The 18,834-nt window shown below is 46.9% G+C and overlaps 1 protein-coding gene across 4 annotated transcripts in view; it reads right to left on the reverse strand.

Annotated features, from left to right (window-relative positions):
* JAK3 (Janus kinase 3) overlaps positions 1-18,834 on the reverse strand; it is a 102,015-nt gene that overhangs the window by 24,236 nt on the left and 58,945 nt on the right. For all 4 annotated transcript variants that reach the window (XM_030218808.1, XM_030218806.1, XM_030218807.1 and 1 more), the window contains 3 exons: positions 16,782-16,932; positions 12,270-12,409; positions 6,765-6,954 (listed from right to left, as the gene is read on the reverse strand). In XM_030218808.1, coding sequence (XP_030074668.1) covers positions 6,765-6,954; positions 12,270-12,409; positions 16,782-16,932 — 481 coding nt within the window. The remainder of the gene's footprint in view (positions 1-6,764; positions 6,955-12,269; positions 12,410-16,781; positions 16,933-18,834) is intronic.

Here is an 18,834-nt window from a genome sequence, read left to right on the forward strand (position 1 = left end):
CACTGGGAGGCCATTCCACGCATCCACCACCCTTGCTGTGAAATAATACTTCCATAGGTTACTCCTAAGTCTATTCCCTCTCAGCTTTGTCGTATGCCCCCTCATTCCAGAGCTCTCCTTCATTTGGAAAAGGCTCTCTTCCTGTACATAAATGCCCTTGAGATTAAATATCTATCATGTCTCCTCTCTTCCAGCATATACTTGTTGAGGTTCATAAGCCTGTCCCTATAATTTTTGCATTCAAGACCGCTTACTAATTTCTTAGCCGCCCTCTGGACCGACTCCATCCTGTTTATATCTTTCCGTAGGTGCGGTCTCCAGAACTGCACGCAGTACTCCAAATGAGGCCTCACCAGAGACTTATACAACGGCACTATCACCTCCTTTTTCCTGCTGGTCATGCCTCTCTTTATGCACCCAAGCATCCTTCTGGCTTTGGCCATCGCTTTTTCTACCTGTTTGAAAGTTTATGCACACTAGACCATCCTATATAATAATTTGCACCTCCAACGTTCCATGTCTGGCTGCCTGGGTTCGTAACATCTCCTGACGTCAGCCAGCCTCCAGTGTTCCATTCCACCTCACTGTCCCGCCCTCGCGTCAAGACGTAATGACATCAGAGGGCAGAACAGTGAGAAGGAAGGGAATGCTGGAGGCGAGCTGACATCAGAAGGGATGTTACAAACGGAACGGAAGCCAGCGCCAGCCAGCCAGAAAACGTTCAGGTACAAATCAAGGGGAGGAGAGAAATCACGGGACATCGAGGGGAGGGGGAGGGAGGGCAGGGCAGAGGAGAATTGACGGATATGGATGGGATGGGAGGACAGTAGAGGAGAGAATCACGGGACACTGATGGGAGGGCAGGGAAGAGGAGAATCGCTGGACATGGAGGGGAGGGCAGGGGAGAGAGAAAAAAAAGCTTACATGACAGCCTTTCTAGGGCCTGTTTCATTGTTGAGGAAATGGGCATGGTTCCACTAGTATTCTATAACTACGTGTGTAAATTTTGTAACGCCCACAAAATGCCCATTTCGCTGCCCATAGATATGCTCCTTTTGAACTGCGCACATTAGAATTTAGGCACAGCACTAAAGTTCACTTAGGGGTCCATTTACTATGATGCGCTGAGAAATGCCTGCGTTTGTGTAGGTGCGTGTTTTGGATGCACGCAGATCCATTTTTCAGCACGCCTGTAAAAAAATGCGCTTTTTTGCCTGAAAATGGACGTGCAGCAAAATAAAAATTGGCGCGCATCCATTATGGGTCTGAGACCTTACTACCACCCATTCATTTAGCGGTAAGGTCTCATGCGTCAATCAGCGGTAATTGTCAATGCACATACACTGCAGATTACTGCCCGGTTAGCGCCAAGCGTCCGAAAATAAAAAATATTTTCAGACGTGCGTAGTGGACGTGTGAAAAAATGGAATTACCGCAGCCTAATAAAAGGCCCCTTAGTGTGCGTGTAAATTCTAATTATTACCAATTAGTGCTTATTATTGCTTGTTAAGTGCTGTTATCAATGCATATTAGCTTTTTAAGCCAATTAAGTTATGTGTGTTGTTATAGAATATGACTGGATTTCGGCACAGATCTCTAGGCGTGCTATATAGAATTTGGGGGTAAGTGTGAAATGTGTGTGCATTTACCATGCACTAAAAATTCTTTAATTTTTTTTTTTTGAGAGGGCATGTCTGGAGGGTTGGAGAATGGTCATTCCTGTACTAATCAGCTGGCACAGCTACATTACCGTGTGCTAACTGGTCAGCACAGGAATAGCGCTTGAGCTCTTACTGCCTTCAAAATCAGTGGCGGTAAGTGCACACGTGCTAATTTTTTTTAAATGGTCACACATGAATGGCAACATTAGCACATGTATAAAATAAAAGTGGGAGGACGACCAAGGATACCAAAGACTGAGAAGATCTACAATAATAAAACTCACTCTCAACGTTCTGAAGACAATGTTCTGAAGTCACTCAGACTCCCAGAATGGTTCGTGGATTCATGGTGGTGAAGCCACTCCACTGACCCGTGCCCCGCCCTCGCGTTAAACGTCATGACGACGAGGGCGGAAAATATACAGTAAACTAAAGGAAGGGATCGCAACCAAGCAGGTGGAGGAGTAGGGATACTCCTCCCCCTGCCTAGCAAACGCAGGCTACCAACCTCCCGACCCACCCGCGGAAAAAATCTGGAGGGAAACCTCATCCAAAGCTCCAGAGTCCAAATGACTCCAGAGACCACTGTTCGACGTCCAACACCATCCCCCCCCAGGCCACCCACCAAAGCTCTGGAGTAGAAGCCCCGCCCACAGAATGCTGGAGGTCCAAACCCCACCCCCCCGCGCCGCCCCCCCAAGCTGCAGTTCAAAACAAGCCCCACCCACAGAATGCAGGATGTGCAATACCCCCCGCAACACCCCTCGCCCAAGCCACTCACCGTCGCGTTGCTTTGCCGGCGGAGGACCCGAAACCCCGCCAGCACAAGTCCTGTCTGCTGAGTCTGACTACGGCGTGATCTTTGGTGTTGCTAGCCTGTGCAGGCAGGGCTTCTGTGCGTCTGACGTCCTGCACGTGCAGGACGTCAGACGCACAGAACCCAGCCCTTCACAGGCTAGCAACGCCGAAGATTGCTGGAGTGAGACACAGCAGACAACACAGGACTTCTGCTGGCGGGATTTTGGGTCCCCCGCCAGCAAACCTACACAAGGGTGGGTGCGATGGCGACGGTGGGTGGGATGGCGGCGGGCGGGTGCATCGCGGTGGGTGGGATGGCGGCGGGTGCATCGCGCGGAGGAGGCGCTTCCTTCATTCTTCTTCAAAGCAGGATCCCGCCCCACAAAACTGAACTATACAACACACACACACACACACACACACACACACACACACACAAACTCTCATCTGCCAGCACTTCCTGAAACCCCTGCCCTCCCCACACTCACTCATCTGGCAGTGGTTCCTGAACCCCCCCCCCCCCAACTCTCACACACACACTCACTCTCATTTGGCCACACTTCCTCAACGCCCCCCCCCCCCCCCAACACACACACACTCTCTCATCTGGCAGCGCTTCCTGAAATCCCTGCCCCCCACACACACACTCACTCACTCATCTGGCAGCACTTCCTGAACCCCCACACCCCTCTTCTTCCAAGCTGAACCCCCCCAACATACCCACACAACACACACACACTCTCTCTCATCTGGCAGCGCTTCATGAAATCCCTGCCCCCACCCCCACACTCACTCATCTGGCAAACCCCCCCCCACCACACACACACATTCACTCAGTCATCTGCAAGCGCTTCCTGAAAACCCTGCCCCCCCCCAACCACACACACTCACTCATCTAGCAGCCGTTCCTGCCCCTCTCACACACACTTACTCACTCTCATTTGGCCACACTTCCTCAACGCCCCCCCAACACACACACACACACTCTCTCATCTGCCAGCGCTTCCTGAAACCCCTGCCCCCCCACACTCACTCATCTGGCAGTGATTCCTGAACCCCCCCCCCACTCACACACACACTCACTCTCATTTGGCCACACTTCCTCAACACCCCCCCCCCCCCAACACACACACACGCTCTCATCTGGCAGCGCTTCCTGAAATCCCTGCCCCCCATACATACACTCACTCATCTGGCAGCGCTTCCTGAACCCCCCCACACACACTCTCATGTGGAAATGCTTGATAAAACGCCCCCCCCCCCCACCACACACACTCACTCACTCATCTGGCAGCACCACACACCCCTCTTCTTCCAAGCTGAAACCCTCAACACACACACACCCCCACACACCCCTCCAACACACACACACACACACACACACACACACACACACACTCTCTCTCTCACTCTCATCTGGCAGCGCTTCCTGAACCCCCCTCCCCCCACACACACTCTCTCTCTCTTATCTGCCAGTGCTTCCTGAAACCCCGTACACACACACACAGACACTCACTCTCTCTCATCTGGCAGCGCTTCCTGAAACCCCTGCCCCCCCCCCCACACACACACTCACTCACTAATCTGGCAGCCGTTCCTGAACCCCCCCCCACACACACACTTACTCACTCTCATTTGGCCCCGCTTCCTGAACCCTCCCCCCCCCCCCCACACACACACACTCACTCTTCTGCCAGTGCTTCCTGAACCCACGCCCCAAACACACACACTCACTCTCATCTGGCAATGCTTAATAAACCGCCCCCCCACACACACTCACTCACTCATCTGGCAGCACTTCCTGAACCCCCACACCCCTCTTCTTCCAAGCTGAACCCCCCCAACATACCAACACAACACACACACACTCTCTCTCATCTGGCAGCGCTTCCTGAAACCCCATACACACACACACTCACTCTCTCTCTCATCTGGCAGCACTTCCTGAACCCCCCCCCCCCCCCACACACACACACTCACTCTCTCTCATCTGGCAGTGCTTCCTGAAACCCCATACACACACACATTCACTCTCTCTCTCTCTCTCTCATCTGGCAGTGCTTCCTGAACCCCCTGCCCTCCCCCCCCCACACTCACTCTGTCATCTGGCATCGCTTCCTGAACCCCCCCCCCCACACACTCACTCTCTCACTCGCATCTGGTAGCGCTTCCTGAACCCCCCGCACCCCTCTTCTTCCAAGCTGAACCCCCCCAACACATCCCCCCCCACACTCTCTCTCTCTCTCTCCCCCTCCTCCAGCACACCAATTGCTTGGGTGCAGTGGCGGGAATCTCAGACAACAGAGAGAGGGGGGGGGGGGGGGCTGACACCAGAGAGAGAGAGAGAGAGAGAGGAAGGGAGGTATCTCTGTCACACACACACTCTCTCTCTCTCACATACAATGTTTTTCTGACTCTCACTCTCACACACTCTGTCTCACACTGTATCACATTCACTCTCTATGTGTCACACAGTCACTCACACACTCGCTTGGTCTCATACACTCACTCTCACAGAGAATCTGTGTCTCCCACACAATCTCTCTCTCGCACACACACACACACACTCTCTCACACTGTCTCACATACGCACTTGCACACACTCTCATTCTCTCACACACACTCTCACAGACACACTCACACCCAGACTCACTCTCTCTCACACACACACACTCACACTTTCACTTTCTCTCTCACACACAGTCACTCTCACATACACTCTCCCAAACATACACACTCCGAGGAAAACCTTGCTAGCGCCCGTTTCATTTGTGTCAGAAACGGGCCTTTTTTACTAGTGTATAATAATAGAAAAGTTTATTTTGCCATTTGAAACATTTAGCTGTGAGCGTGTAGTCAAAGGAGACACACGAGCAAGCTTGCTCCTACAACGGTCTTTTTAAAGACCATCCTTTCCTGAAGATTTTGCCATCATCATTTGTTTAGAAGTCTACAGATAAGACTCCTGATGCAGGCCTAACGGCCGAAACACAACGTTGTGTCGAGTCTCCATACGTCAATAAACTTTTCTATTATTATACATCTTCTCAGTCTTTGGTATCCTTGGTCGTCCTCCCACTTTTATTTTATATTGTTGTTTTTTGTGGGGTGTCTTGAGTTCTCCGTCTTGTGGTAGATTTTTTTCTTGAACATTAGCACATGGCCATTAATACAAAAAACAGAAACAGGCCATTTTTATGACACCGGTAAAAATAGCCTTAGTATGCAGTAAAAACTTGCACAGGGGGGCGCATTAAGGCCACTTTTTGCCACAGCTTATTAAAAGGGTCACTCTAGTGTTTTATTTTATAAAAATGTTTAGAGTTCTTTTAGAATTATTTAGTTTTGTATTTTATAATAAAGCACCCTTGACCTTTATGGGTGCATATAAACTTGTTGAAGCACAGGCGAGAATTCCTGTTACAACACTGAGCGTGGAGGGAAATTCCACTGGTGAGTTGTATAGATTCTGCCAGTGTGTACCCGGCAGTAATCAGGCAGTGCCTTGTGCTGCCTGGTTACCGCCAGGTTAGCGCGGGAGCCCTTACTATCACCTCAATGGGTGGCGGTAAGGGCTCCCCCCCTTCAAAATGGCTGCGTGGCGAGTGCTTCACTTGCTGCAAGGCCATTTCCTCAAAAAAAGAAAGACCTACCTTTTACCCGCTGCGGTAAAAGAGGGCCCCGGCACACGTCAAAAACACACGCCAATGCCAGCACAGGCTCCCTTTTGCCACAACTTGGTAAATGGGGCCCAGAGCTTCTTTTGTTTGACCAGGGCCGCCAAGAGGGGGGGCACAGGGGTGACAAAATTCCCCGGGCCCAGGCCTACGGGGGGGGGGGGGGGGGGGCCTGGCGCCGCCACCACAATCCGGCCTGCCCGCCCTCCGTCACTCCCTGGCATTGAACTGGCCCTCTGCACTGACCTTAAGTGCCTCACCTTCAAAAGCGCAGCAAACAGCAGCAGACCACTCCTTCCTTTCGTGTCCTGCCCTCGCCTGATGTTACTTCCGCGAGGGCAGGACACGGAAGGAAGACGTGGTCTGCCGCTGCTTGCTGCGCTTTCGAAGGTGAGGCACTTAAGGTCAGTGCAGAGGGCCCGGGGGTGGAGAGAGGGCCCGGTGGAGGGGGGGCCCGGCGACTTCGGGTGGGGGGGCCCCGGGGGTGGCCTTGTCCTGGGCCTGGCCCAGTCTCTCGGCGGCCCTGTGTTTGACTCTCCTACAGTTTACAATAAATTCTATTGAACTGTCATTTGGTTTGCATTTTGTGTTCTGCTGTTGTGCACAGGAACACAGGGTCTCCTTTTACCTGTATTATAACACACGCCTCTGTACTGTACAATGAAATCATTATGCAGGGCCCGCAGGATCTCAGTTTCTCTCTCAAAGTCCTGCAGATGTTCAGCTGTATTCTGTTGCAGCTTCTTCACTGCTACCAGGTCACCCGTGTTGTCCCCAAGAGGGTCATAGCGGCACAGATCCACACTGCCAAAGTTGCCCTTACAGAGAGAGAGGAGAGAAAGTAGAGTAAGACTATTGGTAAGTGGGGGCAGGGAAAAGGAAGTGTAAGATCCCACTCATTTTCTGATTCTTATGCCAGGCTGTCATACATGGCTGGGGCTCCCAGGGCCCAGTGGGAAGAACTGCCTCATTCTCTTCTGAGGTAAGACTCTGGGATTGGAGCTGACAAGTTCAGACATGTAAAGAAAGAAGAAGTAGGAGATAAAAGTCATCACTCACCACTGACATGAAATGTCAGGACCTGCAGCCCACTATGCTTATCCCTTATCAAGCAGTAACCCTTCCACAAGGGATACCGACAAAGGGCGCCTTATCCCCAGCAGTCACAAAAGAAGGGGGGGGGGAGTTATCAATGTGGGCTACTGTTAGGTTGGATTATTTTAGCACAGTGTCTCATTTTATGAAACAAGACTGTGCTAATGTAATCTCTCCCTCAGCTGATGATAGTAGTCGAGGCAGGCTTCCGAGAACACAGTACCCAGAAATGAAGAGATGACACAAAAAAAAACTAACCACGTCTCTCGCCCTCAAAGAGCGAGAGAGGAATTTAAGCTAATTTTAGGATTGTCTCCCTATTCTTGGTAAGAAATAAAACCCCACAATTTATTATTTATAAGTGAATAACATTTAATGGTGAAATTCCTTTCTAAGTGTACTTTAAAATAAAACAGTAACTCTCGGACATTTGTAATTCAACTGGAAATAAGTAACAATGTTTTTTTCTCTCAACTAAGCCTTTCCCCTATTTTCAGAATATAACTACATAAGGATGAAATTGTAGCAAATCCCATTTGTTTTTCTTTGTATTCTCACAGGATGACTACACCCACCCCCACTGATCAACATACATCAGATACGTATCTCCTTTTTACAAATTTTTGTATACCATCTCAAAATTATTAACATTTGTTTCACTTTGAATTATTTGTTTTTCCTATGTATAAAAGGAATTTGATCCTTTGTGCACCAATTATGTTTCTACAGGACCTTCATGTTCACTCCACCGGAATTTAGGACTCATCTAATCCAGGTAAGTAGTTTTTCTTGTATTAATATTTGATCAAATATCATTTAGCTGAGACAAATTTTTATTCAGTATCTCTGGCCATGAGAAATGAAGCTTGCTTGCGTGGGGGCCCAAGTAAGTTTCCAGACACCAGTTCCTAGGGGGCTTTTTCCTCTTCTTCCTACACCTTACTTAAAGAACTAAAACAGGAGACAAAACCCTATCTCCCTATCTTTTTAGGATACCCTCTTCTATGGGACATTTAATTAGTTAAACCAAAACTGTGGCCACTTACTAATTAAAACAAAATTTAAATAAAATACAGTTTCCTTCCAAACCTATCCTCATTTTGTTTCCCTGTTCTAAAAGAAGCGGTGCAGGAACTCACTCACCCTATTTCTCAGGCAGCGTCTCTCTCAGCCTTCTCTTCCACAGAACATTCTATCCTTTAATCCCCATACCCTTTCACACCCTATTAAACACTGATTTCCTCCTTAATTACACCAGTGTCAGAACCTTAACTCTGCAATATTAAAGTTTCACTATATCACACCCAACCCTTCCTAGTGTTACTATTCTGTCACTCATCAACCATACATAACACAATGTTGCTACCTTTCAGTCCCAAGAAGGAAATGAGACTTTAAACCTTCAGAAACTCACACTCAGATCAATCTCCCCCCCCCTCTTATTTCACACACTTCACCACTTCTATTAGTGATTTAATTCCTAACTCAGCAATCAATCAGATACTGACACCCAGCATCACACAGCCTCTCACTCCCTCAGCTTCAGCTCCTTCTGGCAACTATCAGTAGCAGCATTGCCAAGCCAACAGAAGCCCAACTTGGGCACCAGTGGTTTCCTAGCCAATAAAAGTGCCCCATAGAATTCTTTTCCCCCCCCCCAGGCCGTTGACATTCTAACTGACCCAGCCAAGTCTCTATTTTCTTTTTGCTTTTCCCCATAGGAATCAATGTAAAAAATGAAATTTCTTTTAAAATTACATCCTAGCTTATCCCAATCTGTACCCAATTCTCCACCACAATTAAACACTTCACTCCCCACTGAATCATGTTTTTATTTTTCAAAAATAATATTTTTAATGTCCGCCTCACCATTTCCTAAAAAAACCATATAAACATCCCCAAATTAAATTAATTCCTATTTCAAAAATTAAATCAATCCCTCCTGCACCTTCACCGTCGAATTTATAATTTTAAACCCCAAAATAGACCCTTTTTTAGCCCCCCACTGAAACCACTAATTAAAACCTTATTTAACAAATTTAAACTCCGCAGAAAATACTAATAAAATTCTCAGAACCCAAAACTACAAAAAAAATTAAAATCCAATTAACCCTTTCCTTACCAGAACCAAAATTCCCAAAACTCGCAAATTAAAAAAAAAACTAAATAAAGTTTTGAGCCACTTGACCCCTTACCTTGTTCCTGTAGGTCCCCTTACGTTTTGACCTCCAACCAATCCGGTCCCGATGGATTTTTCCGAAAAACGGAGCAAAAACAAAACAAAAAATCACAAAAACCACTGAACTCCCTGGAACTCCAGCCGGGCCCACATAAAAATTTAGTCCCAGGCCTCAGTGAGGACTACCGGAGCTCCAGGGATGGACGCTGCACACAGCACGCACACACATGCTGCATCCTCCCCCCCTCTAGGCAGGCTATGCCGCAAGCCAGTCATTTCCCTGCTGGAATCCGGACTTCCCTCTGCCTCCTGCGTCCTCACACAATCGCGGTCAGACGCAAAGTCACAGCGCTCCCCCACTGAAATGGCCGGAGCTTCCCGGACCACCTTTGCCAGCCGCCACTCGCCCAAAACGGGCCCGAAGACACCGGGGAGGTCCTGCCCACATCTCGACACCCGAGGACGTGTCCAAATGTCCCCAGGCCACTAGAAACAGCAGTGTTGCTTCCTGTGGCACTGCCTCCTGCGGCGGCCCTCCCACTGACCAGCGACCTCGTCCTGAGTTGCCCATTCCGCCACCCCATCCTCCGGGCCCTCCGAAGCCCCCAAAGACGACCCCAGGTAAAAAAAAATCTCTTACTTCTAAATTATACTAAAATAAACTGATTTGTGGTAAAAGTTAACAGTAGCCCAAGGTAATCGCTTCCCCCCCCCCCCCCCCCAGATGATTTAAGATCTTTTAAGATCTCATAGCTATACATATTCCCCTGGCATAAATGACAAGTGTGTTAAGATTAGTGAATGATTGTGAGGGAGAGTGAATGACAGTGTGTGAGGGTAACTGAATGACAGTGAGCAAGTATGAGAAGATGATTGTGACGGTGAGTGAATGACAGTATTTCATAGTGTGTGAAGGATATGTGAATGACAGTCTGTGATGGTTTGTGAATGACAATGAGGAGGTGAGTGGGTGACAGTGTGATGATTAGTGAATGACAGTGAGTAGGGGTGAGTGGGTGACAGTGTGTGATGGTTAGTGAATGACAGTGAGGAGGTGAGTGGGTGACAGTGTATGATGGTTAGTGAATGACAGTGAGGAGATGAGTGGGTGACAGTGTGTGATGGTTAGTGAATGACAGTGAAGGGGTGAGTGGGTGACAGTGTGATGGTTAGTGAATGACATTGAGGGGGTGAGTGGGTGACAGTGTGTGATGGTTAGTGAATGACAGTGAGGGGGTGAATGGATAACAGTAGGTAAGTATGTTATTTGCCGTATTGGAGATTCAGAGAAACAAAGAACATGAAGGCAAATAAAGGTTTCGGGTCTCTCTAATAATTCTTGCAAAATCTGGGCAAAATATGATCTAAATTCTCCTGATTTTCACCTTTTCAACCTTCACCCTTGTGTCTAATTGTGCCATTGAGGATTTGTACTTCTACACAAGGTCCTCTTATAGATACAATAACAGTCTCTTATGTAGTAAATAGAAATAAAAAGGTATCACCTTATTTTCCTAACATTAGTTTTTTTTAACAAGTTTCTAGAGGCAGAACTTTCTTCAGGTTGGATAAGAAGGATCTACCTTCAAAATCTTGTCAAAAGTGTATTACGTTATGGCAGTCCAAGGAAAAAGGTATCATCTTATTTTCCTTTCTTTTGTGTTATTTTATTTGTTTTATTTCTATCATCAAACATATAAACGGCAAGTGACCGACTCACCTGCAAATGCGCAGTAGAGACTTCCCTCTCTGTCCCGCCCTCGCATCAAGACATGATGACGTTAGAGGGCGGAACAGAGAGGGAATCGGAGTCGGAGTCACTGTCGGACGCTGCTGCCTGGAAACGAACATCGCACGCACCAACCTCCACCCCCCCATCCCCACCGCCGCTCCCACCCTCCTCTGCCGGGCCCCCTGCACTGACCTGACAGCGCCTCTCACCTGAGAGGCGCTGTCAGATCAGTGCAGGGGGCCCGGCATGGAGGGGGAGGGAGCGGCGGTGAGGAGGGTAGCTGGAAATCTCGCCCACGGGCTTAACAGCTAGTATTACCTTTAAAGTAGGCTAATGTGGTAGCCACACTACTTTCTCCAAGTCTCTTGTGTATGAGGCACCCATATTGCCAACGTCTTTGAGGTAATCCAATCACTATCCTCTCTTCATTCAGTACATGTAGGGTTACCATATATCCGGTTTTACCTGGACGTGTCCTCTTTCTGAGGACATGGCCAGGCAGCCGGGCGGATTTTGACAGCCAGCTCGTTTGTCCGGATTTCTGGAGAAATGGACAGGCGCGCGAGCCTAGTGGTGTCCTATCCTCCACTCCCCTTACCTTACTATACTGCCCTGGTGGTCTAGTGACCTCTTTGGGGCAGGAAAGAGCCCCCTCTTTCCTGCCCGGAGCGCCTGCATACTACTTCCTTGCTGATGGTCCCTGTGCCGATTCAAAATGGCCGCTGAGAGTTGAAGTCTCGCGAGGTCGAGTCAACTCTTGGCGGCTATTTTGGATTGGCACCGAGACCGGAGTCAGCAAGGAGCAGTATGCAGGCACTCTGGGCAGGAAAGAGGGGGCTCTTTCCTGCTCCGAAGAGGTCACTAGACCACTAGGGCACTATAGTAAGGTAAGGGGAGGAGAGGAGAGGACACCCTTAGGGGTGTGTGATGGGGGAGGGGGAGTGAAAGGGGTAGGGTGGTATGTGACAGGAGGCGGGGTGGTGTGTGTGTGAAAGGGGGTGGGATGGGGCGGGGCATGTGTCCTCTTTTTTTGAGGAGCAAATATGGTAACTCTAAGTATATGATATGGCAGGTTTGAGACCAATGGATGCCTCATATGCCCCACCCACCCCTCTGCCCATTCCTACCTTTCCCAGAGCAGATATGTATTTTAAATGACGTTCCTCATAGAATGGGGGGTACAGGAGGTCTGTGAGACTCATACATCGCCAAAAATTGTCCTTAACGGGCAGGTCTCCAGGAGACAGGTCTACTAGGAGCTCATAATCTGAAAAAGGACAGGGAGGTGGTAATTTAATATGTCAAGCACAAGGAGTCCACAATTGTGGAGGAACACCAGAATCCCACGAGAGAACACAGAGAATGGGTAGGAGCGAGAAATAGATAATGGCACTTCGAAATCAAACCCAGGGACATCAAAGATGAGGAATAAATTTTTATTGATGACTCAGGAGTCTCGGAAATTAATGAAATTTTAAAATCATACGCTGTCAGCTATTACGGCTGATTGCGTATGATATTAAAATTTCCTGAATTTCTGGAGTGGTCTTTTTCAAGACCTTCCTTCATCTCAGCCATTTTTGACTGGTTCACCTGCTGTCTGAAATATTCTTACCATTCTGAGAATCCTGAGGTAGGCACATTTAAGCCAAAACACGGTGCCATGTCGAATCATCAATAAAGATTTAATCCTCATCTTTTATGTCCCTGGGTTTGATTTTGAAGCGCCATTATCCGTTTCTCACTCCTACCCTTGCTGGTAATTTAAAATGGACATTTATGTGCCACTGTACCAATTTGGTTCAAAGCAGATGACATCATAATAATCAAATTAATCATCACATAATAACATTTCCAGCTAATGTCATAGTTCAATTATATACCAATTATAATCTAAAACATCATTAAATCAATACAATCATCCCAATAAAAGTAAATGAAAGAGTCAAAGCTTTAAAACATTCCTGAATTCTCTACAAGCAGTTTTCTCTCTCATTACTCAAGGAGAAGAATTCTACAATGAAGGTCCACTACCTACAACAGTCCTATTTCTTATATTCCACAGTTTAATATAAGAGTCACTAGGCAGTGTTAATTGAATTTCAGTTTCTGATCTCAGTCGCTAGGCAGGAATATAATACTTTACAAAATGGGTTAAACAGGGCAGAGCTAGACCATACAAACAAAAATCATCAATTTAAAATTAACTCTTGCTCCTATTAGGAATCAATATAAGTTTATTAAATATGGTATATTTTGTCAAATTTGTTTTTCTCAATAAACTTTTCAGTGAAAAAAAAATATGGTATAGCCTGTTCAGACCAACCCTCTCCCCCAACACCAATGTAGTTGTTACATTCTGCAAAGTCCTGTAGGAAAGCGAGACTTCCCTTTTACTAGCTGCGGTAAAAGGGGGTCTCGTTGCGCGTGTAGAACACGCGTCGACACCAGCACCAACCCCCTTTTGCCGCAGCTTGGTAAAAGGGGCCCTTAGTGAGTTGTGCATGTAAATTCTAATTATTGCCAATTAGTTCTCATTATTGCTTGTTAGGTGCTGTTATCAGTGCTGATTAGCTTGTTAAGCCAATTAAGTCACGAACGTTGTTATGGAATACGCTTAGAGTTCAGCGTGGAACACGTGGAGGGGGATAATCGAACGGGGATGACCATCTCTAAGGGCGCCCATCTCTGAGGACGACCCCGCGAAGGGGCGGGGCATCCCGTATTATTGAAACAAGATGGGCATCCATCTTTCATTTTGATAATACGGTCGGGGACACCCAAATCTCAACATTTAGGTCGACCTAAGAGATGGTCGACCTAAATGTTGAGATGGTCGACCTTAGAGATGGGCGACCTTGGTTTTCGCCGATAATGGAAACCGAGGACACCCAACTCAGAAACGACCAAATCCAAGGCATTTGGTCGTGGGAGAAGCCAGCATTCGTAGTGCACTGGTCCCCCTGACATGCCAGGACACCAACCGGGCACTCTAGGGGGCACTGCAGTGGACTTCACAAATTGCTCCCAGGTGCATAGCTCCCTTACCTTGGGTGCTGAGCCCCCCCAAACCCACCACTAACAAGCTTTTTTCTGATAGGCAATGCAGGTTGGGAGAGTTTGTGATAATGCTAATGAATATGCATTTTGTTATTTTTGTATTTTAGTAATCATGATTTTATGGAAACTGCTTAGTTTATAAGTGGGTTAAAAGTGGTTAAAATAAATAAATAAACATAAATACAATAAAAGAGGTAAACGAGACCTAATAATAGGACTACCATGAAAACAGCATTAAAAATATACACATTTAACAGCAATAAAATTCAAACAACAGAGATATAATGCAATGTCTATTAGATTGTAAGCTCTTTGAGCAGGGACTGTCTTTCTTCTATGTTTGTGCAGCGCTGCGTACGCCTTGTAGCGCTATAGAAATGCTAAATAGTAGTAGTAGTAGTAATGTCAGCATAATACTAATGAGACATCTAATAAACACACATTAGAACATTCAAATAACATAGATATTATGCTAATGCTTTTCTACAATACAGCTTACCATATAGCTGAGGGGCCAAGTGCAGATATATAGATGGGGATAAGGTGGGTGGTACAGAGTCAGTTGGGATAAATAGATGGGTGGCTAAACTCAAGGCAAGTTCTTTGTATAGTTAAACAAGAGATAAAGAACTGGTCTAAGCACTAACTGTCCATGCAGTGCCTCGTTGGTGCCGGAGTGGTCCACGGGCTGAGATGGTACTTAACTGGTTAGCAGCAATATACAGACTGCTATCCAGTTAAGCAAGTGAATAAAGTTAGGACAGCCAAAAGACTTTCCTAACTTTATCTGCCAAGCTAACTGGGCACTGGTCTGAATATTGGCCAGCCCGAAGGGTCTTCTGATCCCCTCTCCTTCCCGATCCTCTCTCCAGAGCAATGGCCACCCCTCTCAGATTCAGTCCCTTTTTCCTTCCCCCCTCTGAATTTTATCCCTCCCCCTCATTCAGATCCCCCCTCCCTAATCCCCCAAAGCAAAAAACATGCCTGATGAACCCCACCCCCAACCCCTGTAGGCCTCCTGGGCCTACCTTTAACAGGAATGATGTCACAGCGGCTATTTTGAGCCTACAGCTGCAATGGGCAGTCATGAGTGGGCATCGCTCCTGCCCTTAGGACCTTCTAGACCACCAGGGCTATTAAAGGTAGGCCCGGGGGAACAGCCTACAAGGGTTGAGTGGTTGAGGGGGGAGTTTGTTGGGCATATTTGTTGCTTTAGGAGGGATTAGAAAAGGAGGGAGTGAGATCAACTGCTTCCTCTTATGCAGGTCCTAGTCAATATTCAGTTGGGGGTCTGCCTAAGATCCGGTAGACATCACATGCTGGCATGGCCCCGGACATTCAATATCGATGCCCCGATATGGCCCAGCATTGAATATCAGGGCCTAATTCTTCCTGGAGCAGTCAGCTTTTAAAAAAACAGTAAAATAACATGGCTTAATTTTAATTTTTAATTTTTTATATTTGTACCCCGCGCTTTCCCACTCATGGCAGGCTCAATACGGCAGGCAATGGAGGGTTAAGTGACTTGTTTATGTCTTCACCCCAAAACTTTGCAAAAAATAATCTGACCACAATATTTCAGTTAAAGAAGATGATTAATTATTTTCCATCCTATAATATCTAAAGAGGAAATGATTACGTCTAACTTATGACCTCCCACATGAAAACAGAATTAATTCACAACTTTCAGATTTAAACTGCTTAAAAAATATAAAATGCAGTCCCATCCTGATCCTCTGTATCATCTAAATGAAGATTAAAATCGCCAGCTACAACTACTGAGGAAAGCTATGTTGTAGCCTGCAACTCTTCAATTATGGATGCCCATTTCCCCAGAGGCCTATAAATCACTAACAAGCCTAACTCCATTATTTCTTGAGATAACCTTACTTTTAGTAACAAGGATATTCAGCCAGCGGCAGTGGGCATTTTGCTCACCGCTGACGGCATTATTCCAAGATAATCAAAGTCAGGACCTGTGCGGGCTTTGGCTTTGAATATCCAATTATTTTGAAGCTGGCTAACACATAGCCGCTTAAGTTGATATTCAGCACTTAAGCGGCCATGGACATTGCCTTCCATACTCATGGAGTTTGCTTTCCATACCTACACTGCCAAAAGCTTACAGCAGGGGGCATCAGTGGTATTCCTTTTAGGCCTCCTCCCTAGGAGCTCACCAAGGATGTGTGTGTGTGTGGAGGAGGGGGGGGGGGGGGCAGTGTGCTCCTTACATATCCTTCCCCAGCAGCATACATAAAGCTCCTTCTGTATGTCCCTCTCCTGAAACTTATTGCAGACTGACTCCACACCACCAGGCCTCTATCCTATATTTAAAGGATCTCATCAGCAAGACAATTTGGGTATACAATGAAAGAATAGCCTTGAAAAACCCACCAACTTTTCAGCTGCTGCTTTTGTAGTAATGTGACGAGAAACAATATAATAAACATTACATGACCCGAAGAGAGCCAGGATCCAGGGGCATGTAATAACTTTGTAAGTGATTTTGCTGGATGCTGATGGGATGAAGGTGCCAGGATGTGGTCAGGCATTCACTGTAACTGTGCAGTAAGACCTACCAGATGTGATGAGATTATTGAGGTCTCTGATAATGGCTCGGAAGGACGGGCGCAGGAAGGGTCTGTAATCCATGCAGCACTTTATGAGATTAGCCAGTTCTGTCCACTTCAGGATTGGCAGCTGGAGCTGATCCTGGTAAAACTTCAGCTTCTGAGGGAGAGGGAGAAAGATGTGTCAGTCACTGGTGATGAAAGGTGTGGGGTGTGTATGGGGGAGAACAGCATCAATCTCTTATTAGGGGATGGGGATGGTTGTGAGGAAACAGACTCACTTAAAATCACCCTCCTTGATTAGAATACCTTGGCAGATCTACAGCTGTGAGGAGGGGGCAACACAGGGTAATCCCAACCCCACAAATCAATTCCCAACCCCAATCAATTTTAGGAAAATGTGCCGCAGAGACCCCAGGATCTCTGGCTCTGTTGTGACAATAATGGATGTAGAGCAGTGCTTTGTGTCACTTCAGTAACAGCAACACAAATTTCCCTCCACTACCAGCACTTTGTGCAAAATTTCAAAGAGATTCTACATTGGAAAATTGAAGGGCCCCTTGGAATTTACTCTCCCCCTTTTGTGGGGAAAAGAGGTGAAACTGAGGGTGGGGCTACAGGGGCAGTGCTTACAGCTCCTGGGGAGAATGAAGCCCTTATATAATGGTGATGCCTAGTGTCTAGATTTAGAACCTATAATTGGGAAGAGGGTCTACGGCATGATCCTTGGCCAAAGACTCCCACTATAATCAGAACCATCTATTTCAGTTGATAAGATGGTCTTCTCCTGGGACACCATGCAAAAAGGGGGTGTGAGGGGAGCACTGAAGGACTGAGGAAAAGGGATGTTGTGTACCACCTGTATTGGCGCCCGACCCCTGGATGCATTCATACACCCCCTGAAATTGTAGATCGCGGTGAGCCATGAGATCTGCACAGTCATAGAGGGCAAGGGTTGGTTTTAGATTTTAAAGGGTTAAAAAAGATCAAGATTTTCTGACATCATTATTTATTTATTGCATTTGTATCCCACATTTTCCCACCTGTTTGCAGGCTCAATGTGGCTTACAATACATCATGAGTAGTGGAAATATAGTAGAAAATAGGCGTTTAGTGTTACAGAAGAATCTTTGGTAACATGATAATGATAAGACATGATAGTAGTATAACAAGCAGATATTATAAGACAGTTCTAACTATGTGTGGAGGAGTTTTGTATATTCACATTGGTAGATCTTTGTGGTAAGCCTTGTTAAAGAGATGCTCCTTCTCAGTTTCACGTAAAGAAGTGTCAGCGTGCACAGGAGGAGCAAGAAGAAAGAAGAGCAGGGCAGCGAATGTGGCTGCGCTGGAGACCAGCGCTGAAGAAGGCTTCAGCTGGCGGGGGTTGGGGACCCCTGCCAGCCAAACCAGGGGCCTGGATGAAATTTGCTGGGGCACAGGACCCCGTGGCCCTCTGCAGCCACGTCAGGTGCTTGTCGTGTCTTAATAAAACTGCATTTTCTCTTCATATTGTCAGTCTGCTCCATGATTTGCTGTTTTACTTTTGCAGATCATTGCCTCTTATTGTTTGTTAATGCAGATTTAATGCACTAAGCGGTCCTTTTACTAAGGTGCGCCGAAAAATGGCCTGTGCTGGTGGAGACACGTGTATTGGGCGTGCGCAAGTCCATTTATCAGTGCTCCTTCAAAAAAGGCCTTTATTTTGGGGCAAAAAAAAAACTTGAGGCCAAATGAAAATTGGCGCGTGTCCATTTTGGGCCTGAGATCTTACCACCACCCAGTGACTTAGCGGTAAGGTCTCACGCGTTAACCAGGCAGTAATCGTCAGCACACATACAATGCCGATTACCGCCCAGTTAGCGCCGTGCACCAGAAAATAAAAAATATATATTTTTGGTGCACTTAGCGGACGCACGTCAAAAATGAAATTATCGCCTGGGCCATGCGGTAGCTGGGCGGTAGTTCAAAATTGACACATATATACGTCTACGCGGCTTAGTAAAATGGCCCCTAAGTGTTCCTATGTTAATTTTCTACAAGTACAACGCGCTAATGGGAA

Source organism: Microcaecilia unicolor, chromosome 11, assembly GCF_901765095.1.
Source record: "Microcaecilia unicolor chromosome 11, aMicUni1.1, whole genome shotgun sequence".
Taxonomy (NCBI): Eukaryota; Metazoa; Chordata; class Amphibia; order Gymnophiona; family Siphonopidae; genus Microcaecilia; species Microcaecilia unicolor.